The sequence below is a fragment of the Acipenser ruthenus genome, chromosome 1 (genome assembly GCF_902713425.1).
Source record: "Acipenser ruthenus chromosome 1, fAciRut3.2 maternal haplotype, whole genome shotgun sequence".
Taxonomy (NCBI): domain Eukaryota; kingdom Metazoa; phylum Chordata; class Actinopteri; order Acipenseriformes; family Acipenseridae; genus Acipenser; species Acipenser ruthenus.
The window spans coordinates 63671345-63692901 of NC_081189.1; the positions used below are offsets into that span (position 1 = coordinate 63671345).

General features: G+C 38.9%; 1 protein-coding gene across 2 annotated transcripts in view; it reads right to left on the minus strand.

Moving 5' to 3' along the window:
• The window catches only part of LOC117420662 (organic cation/carnitine transporter 2-like), a 36057-nt gene extending 15254 nt beyond the window's left edge, over nt 1–20803 (minus strand). For both annotated transcript variants that reach the window (XM_034034183.3, XM_034034182.3), the window contains exons 1-3: nt 19832–20803; nt 3768–3871; nt 2075–2229 (exon numbers count right to left, since the gene is read on the minus strand). In XM_034034183.3, coding sequence (XP_033890074.1) covers nt 2075–2229; nt 3768–3871; nt 19832–20185 — 613 coding nt within the window. In that variant the 5' untranslated portion in view covers nt 20186–20803. The remainder of the gene's footprint in view (nt 1–2074; nt 2230–3767; nt 3872–19831) is intronic.
• Between the last annotated feature and the right edge of the window lie 754 nt (nt 20804–21557).

Below are 21557 nucleotides of genomic sequence, written 5' to 3' on the forward strand. Positions count from 1 at the left end.
TAATTTTTGTGTACTTTATTGTACAGCTCTGGGTATTTTGATACTGCGAGAAAGATCTTTTCTTCTAGAGATATGTGAACCAGTTCCTTTGAAACCGGGTACCCAGTTCCTGCTTTGGAACTGATGAACCAGATACAAATATCAAGGATCCGGTGCCAGTAAGAAATATTATGTTTTTCATAAAACTGATTATTAAAAAAATAAAGCCATTACAATTATTTTCTGTCCAAAATACATTTGATAGGCTGTATATTTGTTTTTTGTTGTCCATGTTTCGACTACTGACTGATTGTGGCTGTGATGAGTTTAGTTTGACTTATTTTTTGCTCTGTGATAGTTGTAGTCTTTCTAATGGTTTTTATGCTGATGTAGACCTGTAGGATTAGTGCTTGTTTATATGTATATAAGATGCCCCCGCTCACATATACGGACACGTTTTTCAAAATAGTTTCGGAACCGGAATCAGACAAAATGCCCGGTTCCAATGACAGATACCCGGTTCGGACCCGATTCCAAAAATCTCCTCGAATGCACAAAAGCGGAAATGGAAGCTGTTCTTCATTGGTCAGTTCCCTAGCTGCCGCATGACAAAATTTCAAAAATAGACACCAGTCCTATTTTTTTCTCATCGCTTCAGTGTTGCTTTAGTGTCGCACGTCTCATCGCAGGCAGTGTGAACGGCTCATATCAAAAATACATGTTTAATTTTTTTTGTCGTGGTGCGGTATATCGTAGGACACATTTGCTTGTCGCATCGAGGCCTTTATTGAGGAAAAGTGATGTTAATGTTGCTAACAGGGTATAAATTAATACCAAATGGAGAACAGTTTTGAATCCTACACTATATATTTTTTGTTTTCCAGACATTTTTACTTTGGCTCTGGTGAGGTCCATGTCTCCATTGAGAACTCTATAAGCAGGCTTCTCATTTTCACTAGAACCCCAAGCATTATACAGTGTGTCACTGCCACCCAAGGTCATTTATTTTGGCCAGACAAAAAACAATCAAAAGAAAGACTGGGGTTCAAGGTATCGTTGCTCACTTTTGGGTCATTCCACATCACACTGACCAATGGTCTCCACCTTACCATCTCAAATTAGTAATCGCATATGGAGGTACCTATCTGTTATGGATGAAAACTTGCACTGAACAGGGGCCATGTTTGAGAGGTCAGATCATGTTTGAGAGGTCAGATTCAAGATATCTTCTTGATACTCACTGCACACAGAATGGCTCTTCTGTTTTAATAATGTGTCAGCATTCAGTGTTACCTACTGGAGACCATGGATGTTAATGCGATGGAGCCAAATGTAGAAAAAAGTAATGACACCAATAAAAAAGATCATAATGTACTTTTGAGAACTCCTTAGCCATTGTAGTTATCACCGCTGTAGTTTAACTGATAATAATTTATACAGAAACCACAGTTTGCGGTTCCATCAATCATGTAAACCTTGCTAAATGAATTCTAACAAAATACCAAGGATAAAGGATAAAGTGTAGCATAGTTAAGTAGAAGGATACATTTTTCCAGACTTATAAAAAAATAGTTTTAGGACATATTAAAAGCACAAGTGTGTATCTGCTATCCTTTTTGAGTTCCAGCGTGCTGAAAAGTTAAGGCGATAACTACAGTGGTTCAGGAGTTCTTGAAGGTACAATATGACATTTTTTTTGGTGTCACTGTACTTTTTTTATCCATTTGGTTCCATCGCACTAACATTCACGGTCATCAATAGATACAGTGCTCCCCCTTTATAACGCCGTAGTCGGGAGCCATAGTTAAGAGACCAAGCTGTTTGTGTTCTGCCATGTTGGTGTAATGGCATAAATGAGCAAATGGGAGCCATGACCGTACCGCCTTATAACCTGTTCCACAGTATAACGGGCTGCCTTAAAGGGGGACCACTGTAATATGTTGACAATATGATTTAACTAGAAGAGCAGTTCAGTGTGTGTAGCGTGTATCAAGAAGAAACATTAAAAAATGTAGTCCATTTGATATGCTTACTTGATTTCATCAACCAATTCTAGAGAGAACTAAAGCCAAAAACTTTTTTTACTTCTACTTACCTAAAACAAAAGCTGAAGCATAATTTGAGATCTGTCCAAGTCCGATCAAAAAGTTGAGAACACAAAACATCTCCCAGCTATTAGAGAAGACCTGAATGAGACTGAAGACAGTCTGCAGCGCCATGGTGAGAAAGAGGACCACCTTCCTGCCATATCTGCAAACAAATGGGGTGGGATCACTTTAATACATTGTCCCTGTGACGGGGTACTACCCGCCCCTGTGCATATTATGATTTGTATTTTGTATTATATTATGTTTGGCAGGATGAGCGAGGTGCCGTCCGCCATTATTTATTACTGTTTTAATTTGCTCATGAGAATGTGTGACTGTCAGCTACTGATTAGCTGTAACACATCATTATTAGACTCATGCAGACTATGGCCAAGGGGTTAACAGGATCATTAATAACCAGTTAATCCCTCAGCCGTAATATAAAAGACATGCAGCTTTGGCTGCACGGGGGTGGGGGTTGTCCATATGAGGAAAGAGACAAGTAAGTAATTGCTACCAGCACTGGTTTACACCTTTAGTGTTCTGTTTGTTCCATATTTGTTTGTTTGGCCAATGTGCCTTTCTGTTTTGAGAAAGTGTTTTGTTTTGTTTAAACTTTTTATTTAATAATAAACGCGCAGCAGCGTAGTTGTACTCCAGTCTGTTATTGTTGTTGTGCATTCATTTCCTGGCCTGACGTCACCACACACGTCATTCTTGTCACAGTCCCTTATGAGTTTTCTGTTGTTGCTAGATGTAAATTAATTACACATCACTGTGAGACACTGCAGCTTTAAATATAAGTTTGTTCTTGCTTTGCTGTTCAGTTGCGTACAAAGGCAATCAATGTTTCATTAAAAATACTGTTTGAACTTGTTTTCAAATGCTTTTTTAACCTCATTGTCAGAAAGTCAGATAAAATAACATTTTACCTTTTGGGTGTGTGTGACAAAGAGAGAAAGAGTCTAAGCTGTAAATCTCCCTCCCGACCAGAAAGGGCGCTGTGTAAATGGAGGGTATGCTTCCCTGTAGACTGGTCGACTCGACAGTGGGCGGAAACTGGAAGTCGGCCATCTTGGCGGAAGCACATAGTAGTTACCGGAGTGTTTTTGTTTGTTTTGTTTGGGACTGCAACCCGCCATGTTTTCTTCTCCTATACCATTGCTGGTATAGGGGCGACCTGTTTTTTGTTTAAAGAACCTTTTGTTTTGTTCAATTAAATAAATACAGACATTTTTGGAGTGAACACTGTTGTTGCCTGATCATTTCACCATACACCACTCAACATCCTTGTCACAGTGGGCGAACCATTTTGATTACATTTTGCTGGTATAACTTTTTGTGGCATGGTTTATTATATTTTGGATTACAATATGCTTCTGTATGTTTCGGTATTGGATTTTGTATTGGTCTCCTATAACAGAGTCTTATACAGGGAGTGTGCATTTATATTTTATGTAAGATGAAATAATACAACATGGCCTTGTCTTTATAAAGGTTAACCATAGTAAAACCATAGCAAAGTCTAATTAAGGATAGTGAAAGCATGGTAAAAGATTGGTAAACATTGTAAAGCTTGTAGATGTATGGCAAAGCTTATTAATAAACATGGAAAGCAATAGCAAATGATAGTAAATGGATAGTATAATCATGGGGAAAGCATGTAAAAACTGCAAAATGAATGTGTATATATAAATATACCTGTCAGAGAGATGTCCTGATGCAATGCAGCCTACGAGCACACCAACAAAAAATATAGAGGTACTTAATGGTGCTTTCCAGTCCTTTTCACACACCAGATTCCACTGTTAAACAAACAGAAAATGCTCATATCAGAATGAAAAAGTGTAAAAGGTTTCCACATTTACGTATTATGAGACAGCAGGGAGGGGGTTAAATCCTCCCTATAGGAAAACATGTGCGTAAGGCACATTTTGGTTTATATTGTTTAATTATTTTATTGTTAATTATCACCGGCACCTGGCTATTAATAAAAATTAGAGCCAAGTGCAGGGTTTATAAGGAGAGCAGTCAGTCTACTCAGGGCGGCTGCTGAAGAGGGCAGAAGCCCGACTGTGCTGGTGTGTGGATACAGCCATAATTTAAAAGGAAAAGGTAGTGTGAGTCCTTTTTGTGTGTGCTGTTCTGTGTGTTTTTGATGCAGGTAAACAGCTTAGCTGTCCTGTTGTTTAGTTTAGGTTCCTGTTTTGTTTTAGTTAGTGCTCAAAGAGAGCTAGGTGTGTGTTTGTTTATTTTTGTTTTTGTGTTTTCATTAAAAATAGCGCAACCGCGCTTTCAAAATCCATTTGTGTGTGTTGGGTCAGTGTTTTAAAAGGGGCAACGAACCGCGAAGAGGGTCGATTCGTTTACAGTATATTTGTAAATATCTACTCTAACTGCTGTAAACTGTACAGTATAATTACCTGTGTATAGTTTTAAAACTATTTTTAATCTGTGTCCTGGTTCTGAACTTTTAGAAATCTGGTCACCCTAGCATTTGCTGATTAAAAACTTTAAGACGCTTACTCAAATAGACAGGTCCAATGCCACGAAGTGCCTTGTAACCCAGAAGCAAAACTAAAATCAATACAAAAATGAAGTAGCCAATGCATGAACCTAAGAACTGGAGTGACATTGTGACTTGTTTTTGTGCAAGTATGAGTCAGTAATCCTGTGTTTGAGTGTTATTTGCATAACGGTGTACATTCAAATGAAATTTGTGAAAAATAGACCAGAACAGCAACCAGATCTATTTCTGATCACAACAAGAGCAAAATAGTACCCCGAAGAACACCATATACCAAGTTTGTTGTTTGTTTTTCATTTAACATTACATTGAATTTGAAGTTAATTAGTATTATTTGTTTATTTAGCAGACACCTTTATCCAAGGAGATTTACAGAGACTAGGGTGTGTGAACTATGCATCAGCTGCAGCTACTTACAACGTTTCACCCGAAAGACAGAGCACAAGGAGGTTAAGTGATGTGCTAAGGATCACACAGTGATTCAGTGAGTGAGCCAGGATTTGAACTGGGGACCTCCTGATTACAAGCCCTTGTTTAAACCACTGGACCACATAGCCTCCTAATTAAAGTAAATGTATTGATACATACAGTATGGCACAGAGAGTGCAAAGTAATATATTCCTGAAACTACAAGCACCAAATAAAAATATGTGTACACACGGATATAATGTTGTAAAAACCTAAAAAAAATAACATCACACGTTAAAGCATTTTTGAGCTTGGCACTATATCTAAAACTAATCAGCGTGTATTACTACAACTATTTCTAACGACATGTTGGTATCATAACGTAGGGAGGGGCGAAGATGAACACACGCTGTCCTCCGAAGCGTGTTCCGTCAGCCGCCCGCTTCTTTACACTCTGCAGACTCACCGTGCAGCCGCATCAGAGCTACAGCGTCGGAGGACAACGCAGACTACAGGGGTCGCTGGTGCGCGGTGAGCCAATTGAACGCCGCCCCCTGGGAGCTCCCGTCCACGGTCGGCTGTGGAATAGCCTGGACTCGAACTCGCGACGTCCAGGCTATACAGCGCATCTTTACACTTTTACTGGATGCGCCACTCGGGAGCCCTATTACTTGTATTTTTTACAAACTGGTAGCAACAGGCATTTTCTCAGCTCCCTGCCGTACAGTACTGTTAAAGAATCTGCAAGACAAGACCTCACAGCACTTTGTTTATGGATTTCAAAAAGTGTCTCGATCAATCTTATTATTTTGAAAAAAAATTAAGAAAGGATTTATAATGCAAGACAACTTTGTACTCCAAATGCTACATTTGTACCTACTGTACATCTCTGTTTTTTTAGTTCTGAATTCTACCACAAACTGTAGACATCACCCAGTCAGAAAACACTGAAATACAAATTACTATCTTTTTTGCAAACAGCAAATACATTAATGGCTGGTTTCACAGAACCTGATTATCATTAATCTTTATGTAATTTTAGGTAGACTAATCAGGGTCTGTGAAATAGTTTTTCATTTTAACATATCATTTTAACATATCTCAAAATAACTTCCAGTTCATTTAGCGATATCTCTCAATAGCTTCCTGTTCAATTAGAGATATCTCTAAATAGACAGTGAGTCCATTCAAAATGCAAAGCATTTTCACAGGAATTCATTTAGATACAGGTAGTGGACAAAAAAATGGAAACACCAATGTAAAGTCACTTAATAGGGCGTTGGGCCACTATGGTATCCCGCTCTGTGGAGTTCTCGGCGGACCGTTTTTGATGAAACTGGCTGCTCACGCCCCAGGTTGAAATTTGCAGTCAATTGATCTGCAGTTGCTCGCCTGTTTATCCTTGCACTTCGAATTAATGCACGACTATCACTCTTTGCTGATGATGTCTTTCCCTCGGAGTTCCATGCCGACATCACCTTAGACACCGTTGCTTGTGAAACATCAGCAAGTTGAGCTGTCTTGGTCACTGAAGCTCCTGCCAAATGCGCCCCAACAATCACCCCTCTTTCAAAGTCACTGAGGTCTGTTTGAACTTTTCTTTGACGATGAAGTCATTGAGATGATTGTGGAGATGTCAAACCTTTATGCATTGCAAAAAGGAAAAGCCAACTTCAGTGTCACAAAACCAGAGATGCAGGTTTTTCTTGCCATTCTGTTCATTTCTGGTTATGTCCCACTGCCAAGGCGAAGGATGTTCTGGGAAAACGATGTGATAAATCAAGCTGTTACCCAAGGGCTGTCCATCAATCGTTTAGAAGAAATCATGTCTAACATTCACTGCGCTGACAACACCAACCTGCCTCAAGGTGACAAGTTGGGAAAGATGCGCCCAGTATTCGACCTGTTAAACAAACATTTTCTCAAATTCTGGCCAGCTGAGCAGAACTTAGATATCGATGAAGTCATGCTACCTTACTATGGCAGACATTCCGCCAAGCAGTTTCTCAGAGGGAAACCAATCCGCTGGGGATACAAGATCTGGTGCCTAAACACGCATCTCGGCTATTTGCTGCAGTTTGATCCTTACTGTGGAGCATCACCAAAATACCATCCTGAGCTTGGCCTTGGGAGATCAGTGGTGATGTCATTGATTAAACCTATGCCAAAGGACCTAGATTATCGGTTATATATTTTTTTCCTCACTCTATCTTTTTGATGTGCTGTACAGTTAACATATTCTTGCCACAGGTACAATCAGAGCCAACAGGATTGAACAGTGTCCACTGAAGGCTGTTGATGCTATGAAAAAAGAAGAAAGAGGAAGCTTTGACTTCAGGAGGGAAGTGTCTGATTCTGATCTTGTTATCTGTAGATGGAATGACAACAGCGTTGTAACAATTGCCAGTACAGCCTTTGGAGTGAACACATTACAGACAGCCAGAAGATGGTCACGGTCACAAAAACAGCATATTGAAATTGTTCAGCCGCAATTGCTGTCCAAATACAACACGTACATGGGAGGAACTGATCGCATGGATCAGAATATTGGCAGCTATCGAATTGGCATCAGAAGCAAGAAGTGGTGGTGGCCCCTTTTTTGCATTTTTCCCTAATGTTGCCATGCAGAATGCTTGGCTGCTTTATCGCCGTTCACCTGCTCACAAGACCAAAACACTGTCACTTTTGGATTTTCGATGGGAGGTAGTGAAAACCTGCATTTTGTCCTATGCCTCTCGACCAGCTATTGGACATCAAATGGGTAAACCACAGCTCCTTGACAAACGAGTACCACTGAGTGTGCGCAGGGATGGAAAGGAACACCTTATTGATGGAATTGAGAAGCCAAGAAGATGTGCTACTTGCAAAAAAAACACAATGTATAAATGCATCAAATGCGAAGTTGGGCTTCACCCACGATTCTGCTTCAGATTATTTCACCGTTAAACTGGCTGGAGAATGTCAAAGATAACGGGAAAATAAGTTGTTTTTTTTCTTCACATGGTTTGGCAGAAATATTCTTGTAGTCTGTTACTAACTGGTTGAGATCTTGTATTCATATTTAGAAACAACAACATTTTTAGTACAAGTTATTAATATTATATTTGAATTCAAATCCAATTGTAGTTATGTAATGAAATATAAAATATTCTAATACTGATTAGAATAAAAACTTCAAAAGACAGTTTTAAAGTAAGCTATAATATGTGTATTTATTGATGAAATATCTACAGATCTGTTTTAACCTTGAATTAAATGTTATTTATTGAATGGTTAGCTGTTCAAATAATTGTTTTTAAAATAAGTTGCACTGAATTTAGAATTTTGAAATGTATAGTGTTTACCTATGTGTGTGTTTTATTTATTGTATTAATGTATATATTTTATTTAGTTTTAATTGAGAAGAAATTTACAATTTAGTTTGTACTTTTGCAGTTTTACAAAGTTTTTGCTGTTTTGTACAGTAAAAGCAATCAATAAAAGAGGTTTATACATTTCTATATTTAAGTTTTTGCTGCTGTAAATTAAATCTATACTGTAAGTGATAAGAAAATTAATGCATATTCACTACAATCTACAGGACTCTTAGCATTTTGATCTTTGACCAAAATCAACCTTGTATTACATTAAATTGCTTTTTTTTATGACAATAAGTCAATAACCAAAAGGTAATTAAAATATTAATATACATACTCCTAACTTGCCAAATGAAACGTGCAAACAAAATTTTACAAAAAACAAAAAAGTCATGCAGTAATGGGTTAAATATTAAACATGTTAAATTGTACTGTTGCAAAGATTGTATGTAACGTGTAGAGGCGACAGGGGCCCCGAGGTGGACCTCCATACCGATTTTCAAGTCTCTTGGACCCCCGGAACCTGAGATATAGCACCCTGAAAAATGTCTATGGGAAATCCCATTATAAAACCCCTTTGGGTCAACGCACACCATCTGGCGGTGGGGTGGCGTATGAACCCGTGGCTGATGTCTTTCTTTAGCGAAGACTCTTGTGCACGCAAAGAGTGCCCTTCTAAGTTCGTTGGCCCAGGGGTCGTGGAGATACAGGTACGATAAGAGACCATCCCCTTCCCTATGGCAAATCCCATTATAAAAACACCATCGGGGTAAGGCTCGGCCAATGGCGGTCGTGGGTCGTACGAACTCGAAGGAACCCATTTTCTTTAGCTAAGACTGTTGTGCATCTAAAGAGAGTACTAGCGAGTTTGTTGGCCCAGGATTTGTGGACTCATGGGGTACGACAGGAGGACCCACCCCCCACCCCCCCCCCCGACCGCGATTTCCTATAGCAAAATACATACAAAAAATGTCCATTATATATAAGACCTGAAATGTGCACATTTTGTAGTGTATTTATGCAACAGCAGCACCAATTTAAGTCCATTCCAAGTGTTTTGTGATCACAGTATCAGCTTGAGTGTATCGGAGCATAGTTTTGCACCAAAAGCGAGCAGAGGCGAAAAAAAGCACTATATACCCTATTCTTTAAAATATCACTTTGCAGTGCAAATTTGAGGAACGCAACCAGTTAGCAACTTGCAAATTGGTACTGCAATTTAAAGGCCTGTAGTGTCAGACTGGTAGTCCCAAACTGATTCAAGTGTTTTTGGAATGATTCCTGCAAAGACTGATTTATAAGAAAAAAGAGAGATTGACAAACAACATTTTGCTTTATATGCAGAAACGGGCAACTACAAAAGGGTGTCAAACAAGCTGTAAATGTCCTAGGAGGCTACAGAGTACCTCTGGGTATGAATCCAGATGCTTGCAGTACCTGTTCTTAGATGTCCGAAACCACTGTATCGCTGTATAACTGTATACCCTATAAATATCACTTTTTATTGTGTATTTGAGGAACACAACCAATTACAAACTTCATTTGAATTGCTGTGCTATCAGAATATCAGTGTATAACTTTGCTGGGTATTGCAGTGTATGCTGGGTATCAAAAGGCCTTCACTTTTACAAAAGGCTGTCAAAATTTAAAAAAGGCCATCAAGGTTACAAAAAAATAGGTGTGCTCCTAACCCAATACTTGTCTTTTTAATTTTGTGCATCCAAATACTTGTAGTTAAAAGTTTTAAGAATTAAGCCTACTGTTTATTGTTCTGTCCTAAACCAGCAGTTTGTCACCCAAATTTTTTAAATAAACAGGGTGGGGGGAGAAACCTCCAGATAGAAGGGGTACAGTTTCAAAAAAAGGTTGAAAACCCCTGACCTACAGTATAAACTATCAGGAATAGATAAGGGAAATGTTGATTAATACAATACATAGGATTTATTTGAAGTTGTTGAAGGGCACTGGTCTCTTAAACCCAGAAGTTCTGATAAACCCCTATGCCTCACTATATATTGATGGACATTACATAAGCAAATGAGATGTCCTTTTTTTTTTTTTTTTTTTTTTTGGTATACCATGTTCCTAAATGTTACATACATTAACTTTGATTCATGTACTAAGGGTTACTCTTAAATGAATTAACGGTCCAGTTTATGGAAAACTGTGCATGCATGACTTAGAAACTCGGCTGTCGGCTAAGCAGAATATCTCAAAAACTGGCCTGAATTCCGGGACGTTATCTAAAAAACCAGAGCAGCCCAGAAATTGGGATGTTATCAGAGCGGCCCAGAAACTGGGATGTTATCAGAGCGGCACAGAAATTGGGATGTTATCAGAGCGGCCCAGAATTTGGGACGTTATCTAAAAACCAGAGCGGCCCAAAATTTGGGACGTTATCTGCAAACCAAATCGGCCCAGAATTTGGGACGTTATCTAAAAAGCAAAGCGGGCCAGAATTTGGGACGTGAATGAAAACATGGGCAGTCTATGTGTAAATCTATGATTACATTAGATCTAAACTAATACATCCTCTAACAAAACTGTAATAGTGTGGAAGACATATATTTGATATTAAAAAATATCGCGTAAACGACTATAGATATATGCTAAAAAGTACGCCGTTACAGAAAGCCAATTCTTACATTCGTGCATAACATGATAATTCATATAAAGTAATCACCCATAGTTTGTTATATCAGTACAGCGTAATACCACATTATATTTAATGGTAAGGTTGTGGAAAGCAGATCACTCTCTCTCTCTGATCACAATGTTAAAAATGCCTGCAAGCGTTTCCACTCGTGTGACGACATATTCATGTGACAGACATGGACCAATCAAAACGCGAGACTGTTATGCGGTTCCATCCCAAAAACCGGGCCTGTGTCATACCTCGTATTTTCGGTAGCTCACTGCTAGCTTCCCAACCTTTATATATATATATATATATATATATATATATATATATATATATATATATATATATATATATATATATATACTTAAGGCCCCAGTTGTAACATTCAAAAGAGAAGCTAATTTAGGTGATATTTTAGTTCAGTTCACAGTAAACATAAAAGAATAATTGACAAAATAGGTTCTACGAACATGTGCACTAGTAGATGTAAAGTGTGTAAATACATAGACAAAAGTAAAAATATAATTAAACATAAGAACACCACATATCCACTAAAAACTAATACCTACTGTAAAAATAGCAATGTTGTTTATGGAATAGCCTGTGAAAAATGTGATGAAATCAAATATGTTGGAGAGACTGGAACTACTTTATATAAAATAATTCAGAACCACCTTTCATTAATTAGAAATAAAAAAATGAATGAACCAATAGTACAGCACTTCACCAGTCAGGGACATGACATAAATGATGTAAGTTTGTAGTATTAGAACAGCTCAAATTAGACAATGCGACATATAGAAGAATAAAAGAAAGTAAATGGATAAATAGACTGAACACGATTATGCCGGCGGGACTCAATAGAAAAGAATGAACTAATTAACTTCAATAAATAACATATAACATTTAAATAAATAAACAAAATTCATTCAAAAGTTGTGCATGCTGATGCGCTGGGGAGGCCAAATCTAGACTGATCCTCAGAGCCAGCATTGCGTGATATAATAAAAATATATGTTTATATAAAGTAGTGTTAATTAGAATTAATACAGATTCAAAGATAGAAGTAAAAATGATGTCACAATATATAGAACACCATTACATCATGTAAGAATAAATCATGGATTTGAATGTAAACAATAACAAGTAGTTGTCATGCCGTCAAAAACCTATAAATACCTCCAATGTTTTGATTCAAACACAGGCTCCCTTGAGAAAGATATGTACAACATATCGAAACGTTGGGCAGCTGGCTCTTTGAGCTAATATATATATATATATATATATATATATATATATATATATATATATATATATATATATATATATATGCTATGACAACCGTGTTGTGTTATATCATGTTTTTTTATTATTATTTATTGCGTAACATTATTGTAGTCTAGTAGAAACGTTTAGCGTTTGCTGATCATTACGTTTATAGCGCTGATCTCTTCTAACAGTTATACAATTAATATGTCGCATACATTTTAAAATGTTTGTAATGATATTCCGTTAAATTCTCACACTGTTCTATTATAGCATTGTAAAATGTCTTATGCATTGACTTAGAAGATCGATCTGAATCTTTTTTGCTTTTTTTTTTTTTTTTTTACTGCTAAATACAGTGGTGACGATCTGCAGTACCATGACGGTAGATCGAAACATTTGGGCGATCTTCTGACCAGAAGGCTGGTGGGAACAACTTGAGTGCTCTCCAAATGACTGGATTAAAAATGTACCCATGTCTAAATAGGAGTCGTATGCGGCTTTGTCATTTACTGAGACATTTCCTGGAGTGCCAAAACACACAGATGAGACTGTGGCGTTTGGGGACACGAATTGTCTCATATTGTTTCCAAAACCAAAAATAAAATTCTTACAAGAGAATATTATACAACTACTCTGATTGATATATATATATATCTCTATATATACTGAATTAATACACAACTCGCTACTTGTTCCGAACAGGATTAACTAGCGAGGTTGTCACTGCCATTTGCAACAAAACTGTGTGTGTACTTAAACCGTATTAAGAGCAAAAGGTGAACCCGCAACCGCATTAGGCTGTGTGTGTACGAGGCCTATGAGAAGCAAACACTTCTATGACCTGATGGTTAAAGTCGGGAATACTGCGGATAAGCTCCTTTTCGATCATCAGTACACCAAGTGTGTTAAGTCTGTTTTAGGTCATCGTTGTATTGCACATGAAAGTCTTTATACGTTTCAGTGTCTTGAAACATCTCTGTGATTCCGCTGTTGTGCCTGGGGAAGTAAAGACGATCTCTGTCAGTTGAAAGGTTTCTGAAGAAGTGCCCTGAAGGTTGTTCTCCTCCATCACTTTAAAGAATGTCAACACTCTTTTTTACACTTTCAAATTCTGCACTGCTGTACAAAACCGTTAATTCACTTTCTAGTTTTTCTTTGCACAGCATTGGGCAACACGTCACTGCCATGTGCAGAAGTTCATTGGGAAAATCCACATTAAATTGATGGAAGTGTTCTGAATCAATAAGATCAAATGACATCAAGTGATTTACTTTGTCGAAGAGTTCTTTTGCCTGCAGAATCATAATGTTACATGTTTCCTTCGGTACCGTTATCTCCCAGAAGCTTAACCAGTCCACAAGATTGCTGAACTATGTCCTTGTCATGAATTTTCTCAAAGCACTCGTGCAGAGCCATTTGATTTTCATACACTGTGTTTACTGTTCTGCTTTTAAAGTTCCACCATGTTGCCCCAGAACTTGAAATCCAACTTTAGTTGTCAAGAACAGCTGTTCATTTCAGAGATGTTGAGAAAAAACGTTGAGAAGGCTAAACGATTTGCAAAGAAAACTCTGATTGTCTGTGTGGTAAATTGTAAGTCTCAAGTTCTTGCTTTAGAAGAGTTGCTAATCCTTCAACCATTTGGTCCTGAACTTCAAAAAAACAAACATGAAACCTCTTAACTACAGAGCCCTCATTTTGATTAAGGGTTTGGTCCAAGCTGTATCCCCTTGTCACATGGCTGGCTGAGTGGTGCCGTCAGATCCAGGAAATGAACATACAGACAGATGAAATGAAATGATGAAGGCGTTTGCTTGGGCCGGTTTATTATAAATAAAAAGGTTTTAAACAGAAAACAGGACACGGCACTTGAGGCCAAAATAAAGAGACAAACAAAAAGGATTAACACTAAACAAAACAGTGGACAGACAGACAAACGAAACACGGTTAGTCAGACAACTATCAATTATTATTTTAGTTTATTTTCGTTAATTTTACCTCCTTCTCCACACCCATTCTCCACTCACCGAACACACAACCCCGAGTGAGTGAAACGTGCATCTATATATACTGTTGTGCTGGGATTCAATTACTAATTAATTATTCACTTGAATCCCAGCACGTGAATTAATTATGTGCAACCTCGTGCTCACATATTATATACTTTAAATGCACGTGAAGTGATGTGCAATCCCGTGCCTAAATACAATTATACATTTTAAATAACTCGTGCTGCACACACCAATTTATATCCCGTGCAGCCATATCTATACACCAACATTAACACACCACACGCAACATACAATACAGAAATGCACACAGGGGCAGGGCACCTTGCCACATATACCCCCCCCCCCCCTTGAGTGCAGCACACATGGCCTCAACGGCCACCTCCCCCCTTAAAAGCCCAAAAGTCCAGCACAAAGTCCTGGGCCAGGACCGGAGGCTTCAAGGGGCCCACAGGTCGTAAGGCTGTCAGCAGCAATGCTGACAGCGAGGTGGCATACTCCTGCCACTCTTCTGCTGCTTGTGGCAATGCCGGCAGCTTCCCAGCTGACAGCGGAAATGCTGTCAGCAGAGACATTAATAGTCCCCAGTCTGGCTCCTCCAGCCGGGGTAGTCCTGGCAGCGGAAAAGCTGCTTGGGGGGTGGTCTCCTGACCTCCCCCCTTCTTTGTAGCTGGCAGCTCCCTCTTCCGGGGCTCCGGCCACAGTATCTCCTGCAGCCGAAAGTGCTGCAGTGGGAGCAGGTCTCCTGACCTCCCCCACAATCTCCGGCAGTGAAACTGCTGCTGGGGTTGGTGGTCTCCAGACCTCCTCCCCCTTCTTTGTGGCTGACAGCTCCCCTTGGTGGGATTCTGGCCACAGTACTTCCTGCTGCGATGCGGAGCAACAGGCAGCCCCAGGCGATGCGGAGCAACAGGCAGCCCCAGGCGATGAGGAGCAACAGGCAGCCCCAGGCGATGCAAGGCTGGCATCCTTGGGCGAAGCGAGGCAGGCATCCTTGGGCGAAGCGAGGCTGGCAACCTTGGGTGAAGCGAGGCTGGCATCCTTGGGCGAAGCGAGGCTGGCATCCTTGGGCGGTGCCGGAGTCAGGACCAGTCGTGGTGCTGTGGTTGGCCACTGTGGCAGTGGCTGCGGCGGTGCTGGCCCTTTTCGTAGCCACTGCGGCCGGGCTGTTTCCCGCTGTGCTCCCCTCAGCAGACTATGCAGTGGTTGCTGAGGAATGCCAGCATCAAGTCCTGGTACTTTTTCTTGTGAAGGGAGAGGCAGCTCCTGCACCTCTTCCCCTGGTGGTGATGGAGGCAGAGGTAACTCCTGCTTCTCCTCTTGGGGGTGAAGATGGCGGTCGGGGAAGTGATACCAGCAGGCATTTACCCTCTGCTGGTGGCAGTGGACCCAGCAGGCATTGACCCTCTGCTGGTGGAAGTGGACCCAGCAGGCATTCACCCTCTGCTGGTGGAGATGGGGACAGCTGGCATTTTCCCTCGAGCCCAGTGAGGGTGCAGATAGGTGTGGCTCCTCCTACTTGGAAGTCAACCTGCTGGGGAAGTCCCATATCGGCAGCCAAGTAGTTGATTACCACGGCTGCCGGGTTCATAAAGGGCACTGGGTAGTACTGTTGTTCCCAGTGTTCCCAATGTTCCCCATCTTTGGCCCACAGCAGGTCAACAACCTTTGGGAGGTCCTCCCAGTTACACTCCAGGTCCGACACCCAGTCCAGCATCTCCTCAGAGGATGGGAAAGGCTCTGTCTCCTCCCTCCTGGGCTGTGGAAAGGACAGTCTGCAAACAGATGCTTCTGTTCGCAGAGGGGGGCACACCGGCGATGGCTGGTCATATTGCCCTGGGTTCCTGGCCTTCAGGCGGACTTCCTCTGTGTCCTTCACCTCCTCCTGCTGTTGCTGAGGTTGCTGCTTGTGGCCCTTTCTTCCCATTTGCTCTTTTTTTCCCAAAAGGGAAAATAATTTTTTATTTTATTTATTTATTTTTTTTACACAAAAACACCTCTCCTGGTCTGATGCTTGGAGGCGCTGTTATCCCACGCAGGACACCATATGTCACACGGCTGGCTGAGTGGTGCCGTCAGATCCAGGAAATGAATAACACACAGACAGATGAAATGAAATGATGAAGGTGTTTGCTTGCGCCGATTTATTATAAATAAAAAGGTTTTAAACAGAAAACAGGACACGGCACTGTTCACAGCTAGAGATAAAAACAAAAACAAAAAAAACAAGCACTGGCTCTATGCTTTATGACCAAAGTCATGTGCAATACAATCTTGTTTCTAGACCAGTGGTTTAACTGGAGGATATCTTTAAACCATTTTAAGTGGTACTCACTTGTGGCCATTTCTGTACAGACCGAACCAGGACCTTGTTCCAGCCAGGTCTATACTTACTCAATTCAACTGAATGCCTAGGTTCAATTAAACATTTAAAGGTGATGGCTTGATAGCAGGAAGAGAGGCTGCTTGTTGGTCTTCACTCCAATTGGCCGATAAGTGGTTTGCAGTAGTGAAAAATAAATAAGAGGTATAAGTGGAGTTTAAAGTTTGGACATCACTCTTATAATATCTTTTGTACTGTAAAGATGGCATGATGTTGAAAAATCACTTACATGGCAAAAAATACAGTATTTATTCAACATCTGTTACCAGTCTAACTAACACTTATTTTGAACTGATAATATTAAATGGTCCAATTTAATTGACCAAGCTGCTGTCATTTCATCCACAGATCTTACCAGTGAATACCATTTGACAATACCATCACATGACAATTAACACTACAAGGTTGGGGGAGGATATGTTAAACACAATTAAAAAGACCTGAGATGAACCACTAAACTTTTTTACAATATTCCAAGTATCTATTACCAGTCAGGTCAGGTGCAAAACCCTGCTGAAAGAGTTGGAATTTGGAAGATGAGTTGGGAACTGGGAACTGGAACACATATCAGGAATGGAGATAGGACTCCCATTGCATAGTGGTTTGATCCATTCCTTGTTTTACTATGAATTTAATAAGGCACACCTGAGCTTGTTACCTATACACTGTGGCTAACCAAGCTCGTATTAAAACCTGGTATGGGTGAAACTGCTATGCAATAGGAGTCTTATTTTCATCCCTGCCAGGGTTGGCCGATTTTAAATAAAGTCGATTTAAATTGCTGATTTAAATCACTTGATTTTTTTACAAAAAAATAATTGATTTAAATCATTGTTTCATTTATTACCTATTTTATATAGTTTCGCAAGGAAAATACATGAAACGTATATTTTAAAAATCATTTATTAACACAAACATCTTAAACTCACTGTCTATTTACTAAAACTGTCTATAAACTAAAGGGCTGTATTCTGATCACAGCGCAAGTGCGAGTGCAAACGTGAATGGCGCATGTCCCCGATTCTGTGCACATAAATGGAGTGAAGATGTAAAAAGAAAATACTGCACTAAAACGGTATTCTGAAGGCTTGCCTTGTCTTGCCCTGTTATAGAGCGCCTGCCCCATCATTAAAATATTCGCCTAAGCGATTCTGGTGACAGTGCAGTCCAAATAGACAATTGAGCACTGTGTTAAGACCTTCTGAAACCAGGTTTATTTAGTAATCAATCAGGAACTTTAATAATTGAACACACTATAAAAAGCAAAGTAGTCCTAAGTAACAACTGCGTGTGTTTGGACTGACACAGAAAGAGGAAATCAAAGAAAGAAAAGTAAAAGAAAAGAATGAATAGGAAGAGTGAGGGGTATTTTTCTCTGGCGTACTCCATCGCTAAATTCTTGTAGTTCACATATTTTACTTCACATTTAGAGGAAGCTACAATGATAAATAATTTGCTTTATTTATGTATTCATTTAAGATTGAGTAATTTAGTTTGGCATGTAAATATTCACAAACCACCATTTCCAACATCCTTAAATTTACAGTTTCGAGGTGTAGAGCTACAGCTACGGTACTACAAAACAAATTTCCATAATTAAAAAAATAAAACAATAAAAAAAATCTATTTTAAATTTAAAAAAAAACCAGATTTAAATCAAATAAATCGGATTTTTCTGACTTTTAAAAAAAAATCAGAAAAATTGCTACACTGATCCCTGCATATGTACAATTTCTTAATATAAATCTAGTATATACAACCAATCGAGTTTTACAGCTATTAGATGCATTATAGTACAGTAAGATAACAGATGTAATGATAAAAGGACATGCATCTAATTTTCTATAATGTATCTTTGCTAATAAATAAATAATAAACAGAATTATAAATGACATTTGATTGTTTTCTTTGCTTGAGCCAGCTGCTCAACTCGTTTTACACCCTCTCGCTCCAGCATGACTGGCCTATGCTACAAACTGTAAAATTAGTTGAGCACCAGCCAATTCTGGAAATGTTTGGCATGTTCAATCAGTCATGTTGATAATATTAATACACTGTAATTATATTAAACTTGTATTGTGAGCTGCCAGCAGCTGGATGCACCTACCGGTACTTGCAGCTTTAAACACACCTTCAGAATTATGTTTGCTTGTCTAATTTTCTCAGCTGCCAGTGCCATGTTCAAACAAAGTTTGAGAGATGCCCGTAGTTTGAGAGATGTCATTAAATGACCACCAATTCTACTTAACTGTCCACATCTCATTAACCTAGTCAGATGGCGACCTGATATATTTTTTTTTATTTTGACCTCTGACATAGTATGCCTGGCATGCATGATAAAGACATAATGTTTCGAGATTTATATTCATACTTGGTGTAGACTGTATTTTACCATTCACTACATAGTTTGGCTGTGGCTATAATACAAGTACAATTAACCTTGTTATATTTTACAAAGCTGCCATCACACAATATTTTATGTGGGACTTTCACTGCCCTCCTGTCCAACATATGATGCCTCATGTAGTTATTATTATTATTATTATTATTTATTTCTTAGCAGACACCCTTATCCAGGGCAACTTACAATTGTTACCAGATATCACATTATTTTCACATACAATTACATTATTTTGTACACATTATTTTTACATACAATTACCCATTTATACATTTGGGTTTTTACTGGAGCAATCTAGGTAAAGTACCTTGCACAAGGGTACAGCAACAGCACCCCCCACCTGGGATTGAACCCACAACCCTCCAGTCTAGAGTCCAGAGCCCTAACCAGTACTCCAAACTGCTGCCCTATCATTTTTCATTTTTCCATATATGCATATTTAAGTACTGTTTCCTGTCAATTTGTATAATGTTTTAAAGCAACAACAAACAAACAAACAAAAATAAACATATTACTGTTTATATATATATATTTTTGTTTTCAGGCACATCAGAGCTTGCTGATGGCAGTAATTTTGGTATTATGGGTCTGTCAGAAAACATGTCAAGAAGATAGCAAAAAACTGCCCAGTTTGATGACCTTATTATTTCTGGTTGTCAGTTTTGAGTTATCTAATATATATATTTATATATTTTATACATTATAAATAGTACATAGCATAATAAAATCATCACATTTCTTTAAGAAGTGTTGTAGTATTTATCCACTTACCTCTGTAACTATGGTGGAGGTGTATCTTTCTGTGCTGTACTCCCAGCCATCCAAGCAGCTTTCTGTGTCATTTAAAAATTCTGTCCTAGAAGTATTGACCCATTTGTACCGAGAGCATCTGCTGTAAATCATTTCTCCATTTATCACTTGCGTTGGTAAAGACTGATTCAAATATACGCCGGTCCCGTTAAGGTATGGCAGTTTGCAGCGGTGTGGTGGGATGTCAGCCAGAAATACCATGGACATCCCCACATAACCATTAGGGATAGTACTAATGCTTAATAGTAAAAATATAGTCTTTTGGAATAAACCCCAGTCACCCAAAAAATACGTAATATCGTCATAATTTCGCATTTCCACTTAAACAAATGTATTTTATATTTAAATCAATAATAACCACATCTAATATTGACCCTATTTGTTAGATTTCAAGACAACCATACCATTGCTAGAGTTTCATTTTTTGTTTCATAAATAACCCTGGAACTTTTTCTGAAATATAGTAATACTGTTCAGCACACCAGCATACAAGACTAAAAGCTGTGCCTTTTAATTTCTACCTGAATATTTGCAGTACTGCCTGTATCTCTCTGGTTGTCATTATCTCATGTCCGTGTTGCTGCTATGTATTTCAGATGTCAGCGTTACACACCTTTTTTTATTTGTTTGAACCCCACCTAACTAACACCTTTATGGGAGGAGTTTACTGTTCAGCATACCAGAATAAACACAGAGCATTTTCAAGTCTTGTCACTAAAGCTTTGCATTTTAATATCTAACTGAATATTTGCAGTACTGTCTGTATCTCCCTGTTGTCATTACCTCAGTTCCTAGTTGTTGCTACGTTTTTCAGTTGTTAAAGTTACACACCTTTTTTTGGTTTTGTTTGAACTCCACCTGATTAACACCTTCATGGGAGGCCAGGCTGCACAATGAACACAAAAAGACAAATTAAAGTTGAACTTCCTTATCAAGTAATACAACTGCATATTTTGACTGCCAGGGGAGGATCATCGACAGACTGGTCTTGTTTGAAAGATGAGGCTTCACTCTAGTCATCATGCCAAACCAAGACATCACAGGTTGCCATATAAGGAATATACAGGCAGGCGAACAATGGGCAGGGTTGCCAGATTGGGGGGGGGGGGAAGAACCTCCCATTTGTAGGGGGAAATCAAAGCCATGGAGGGGAAATGTGGTGGGAAATATTTTTCAAATAGGGGGCTTCAGATCAAAATGGGGGATTTTATGTCCTCTAGTGAGCTCCTTAGTACTTTTCCATAGTGTTCTCATGATATTTTAAAAATATGAACCCTGACTTCTGACAGTGATGGCCTACTGCAATAGCCAATAGTACATGCCTTTTACCATAAGTCCCGCCTTACACTTGACTCCTCCATCATCCACACACGCACTCCTCCACTGCATCGAATATAGTATATAGGTAATATTTAGATTATGTTGGCTCTTGATTTATAGAAAATATTTTCAGAGAAATTCTGTACATTATTATTATTATTATTATTAATAATAATAATAATAATAATAATAATAATAATAATAATAATACATTAATTGTGGTAGACAAAGCTGAGAAATTGCCTTCAAGTTAAAACACAAGGAAGCCTCCTGGATGTTAAATATGGCTTGCAGTGGAGGGGACAAGATTGCAGGAGCTTTCAGCCAATCACACATATGCTCCAGAAATTCACAAGCCACATTTACA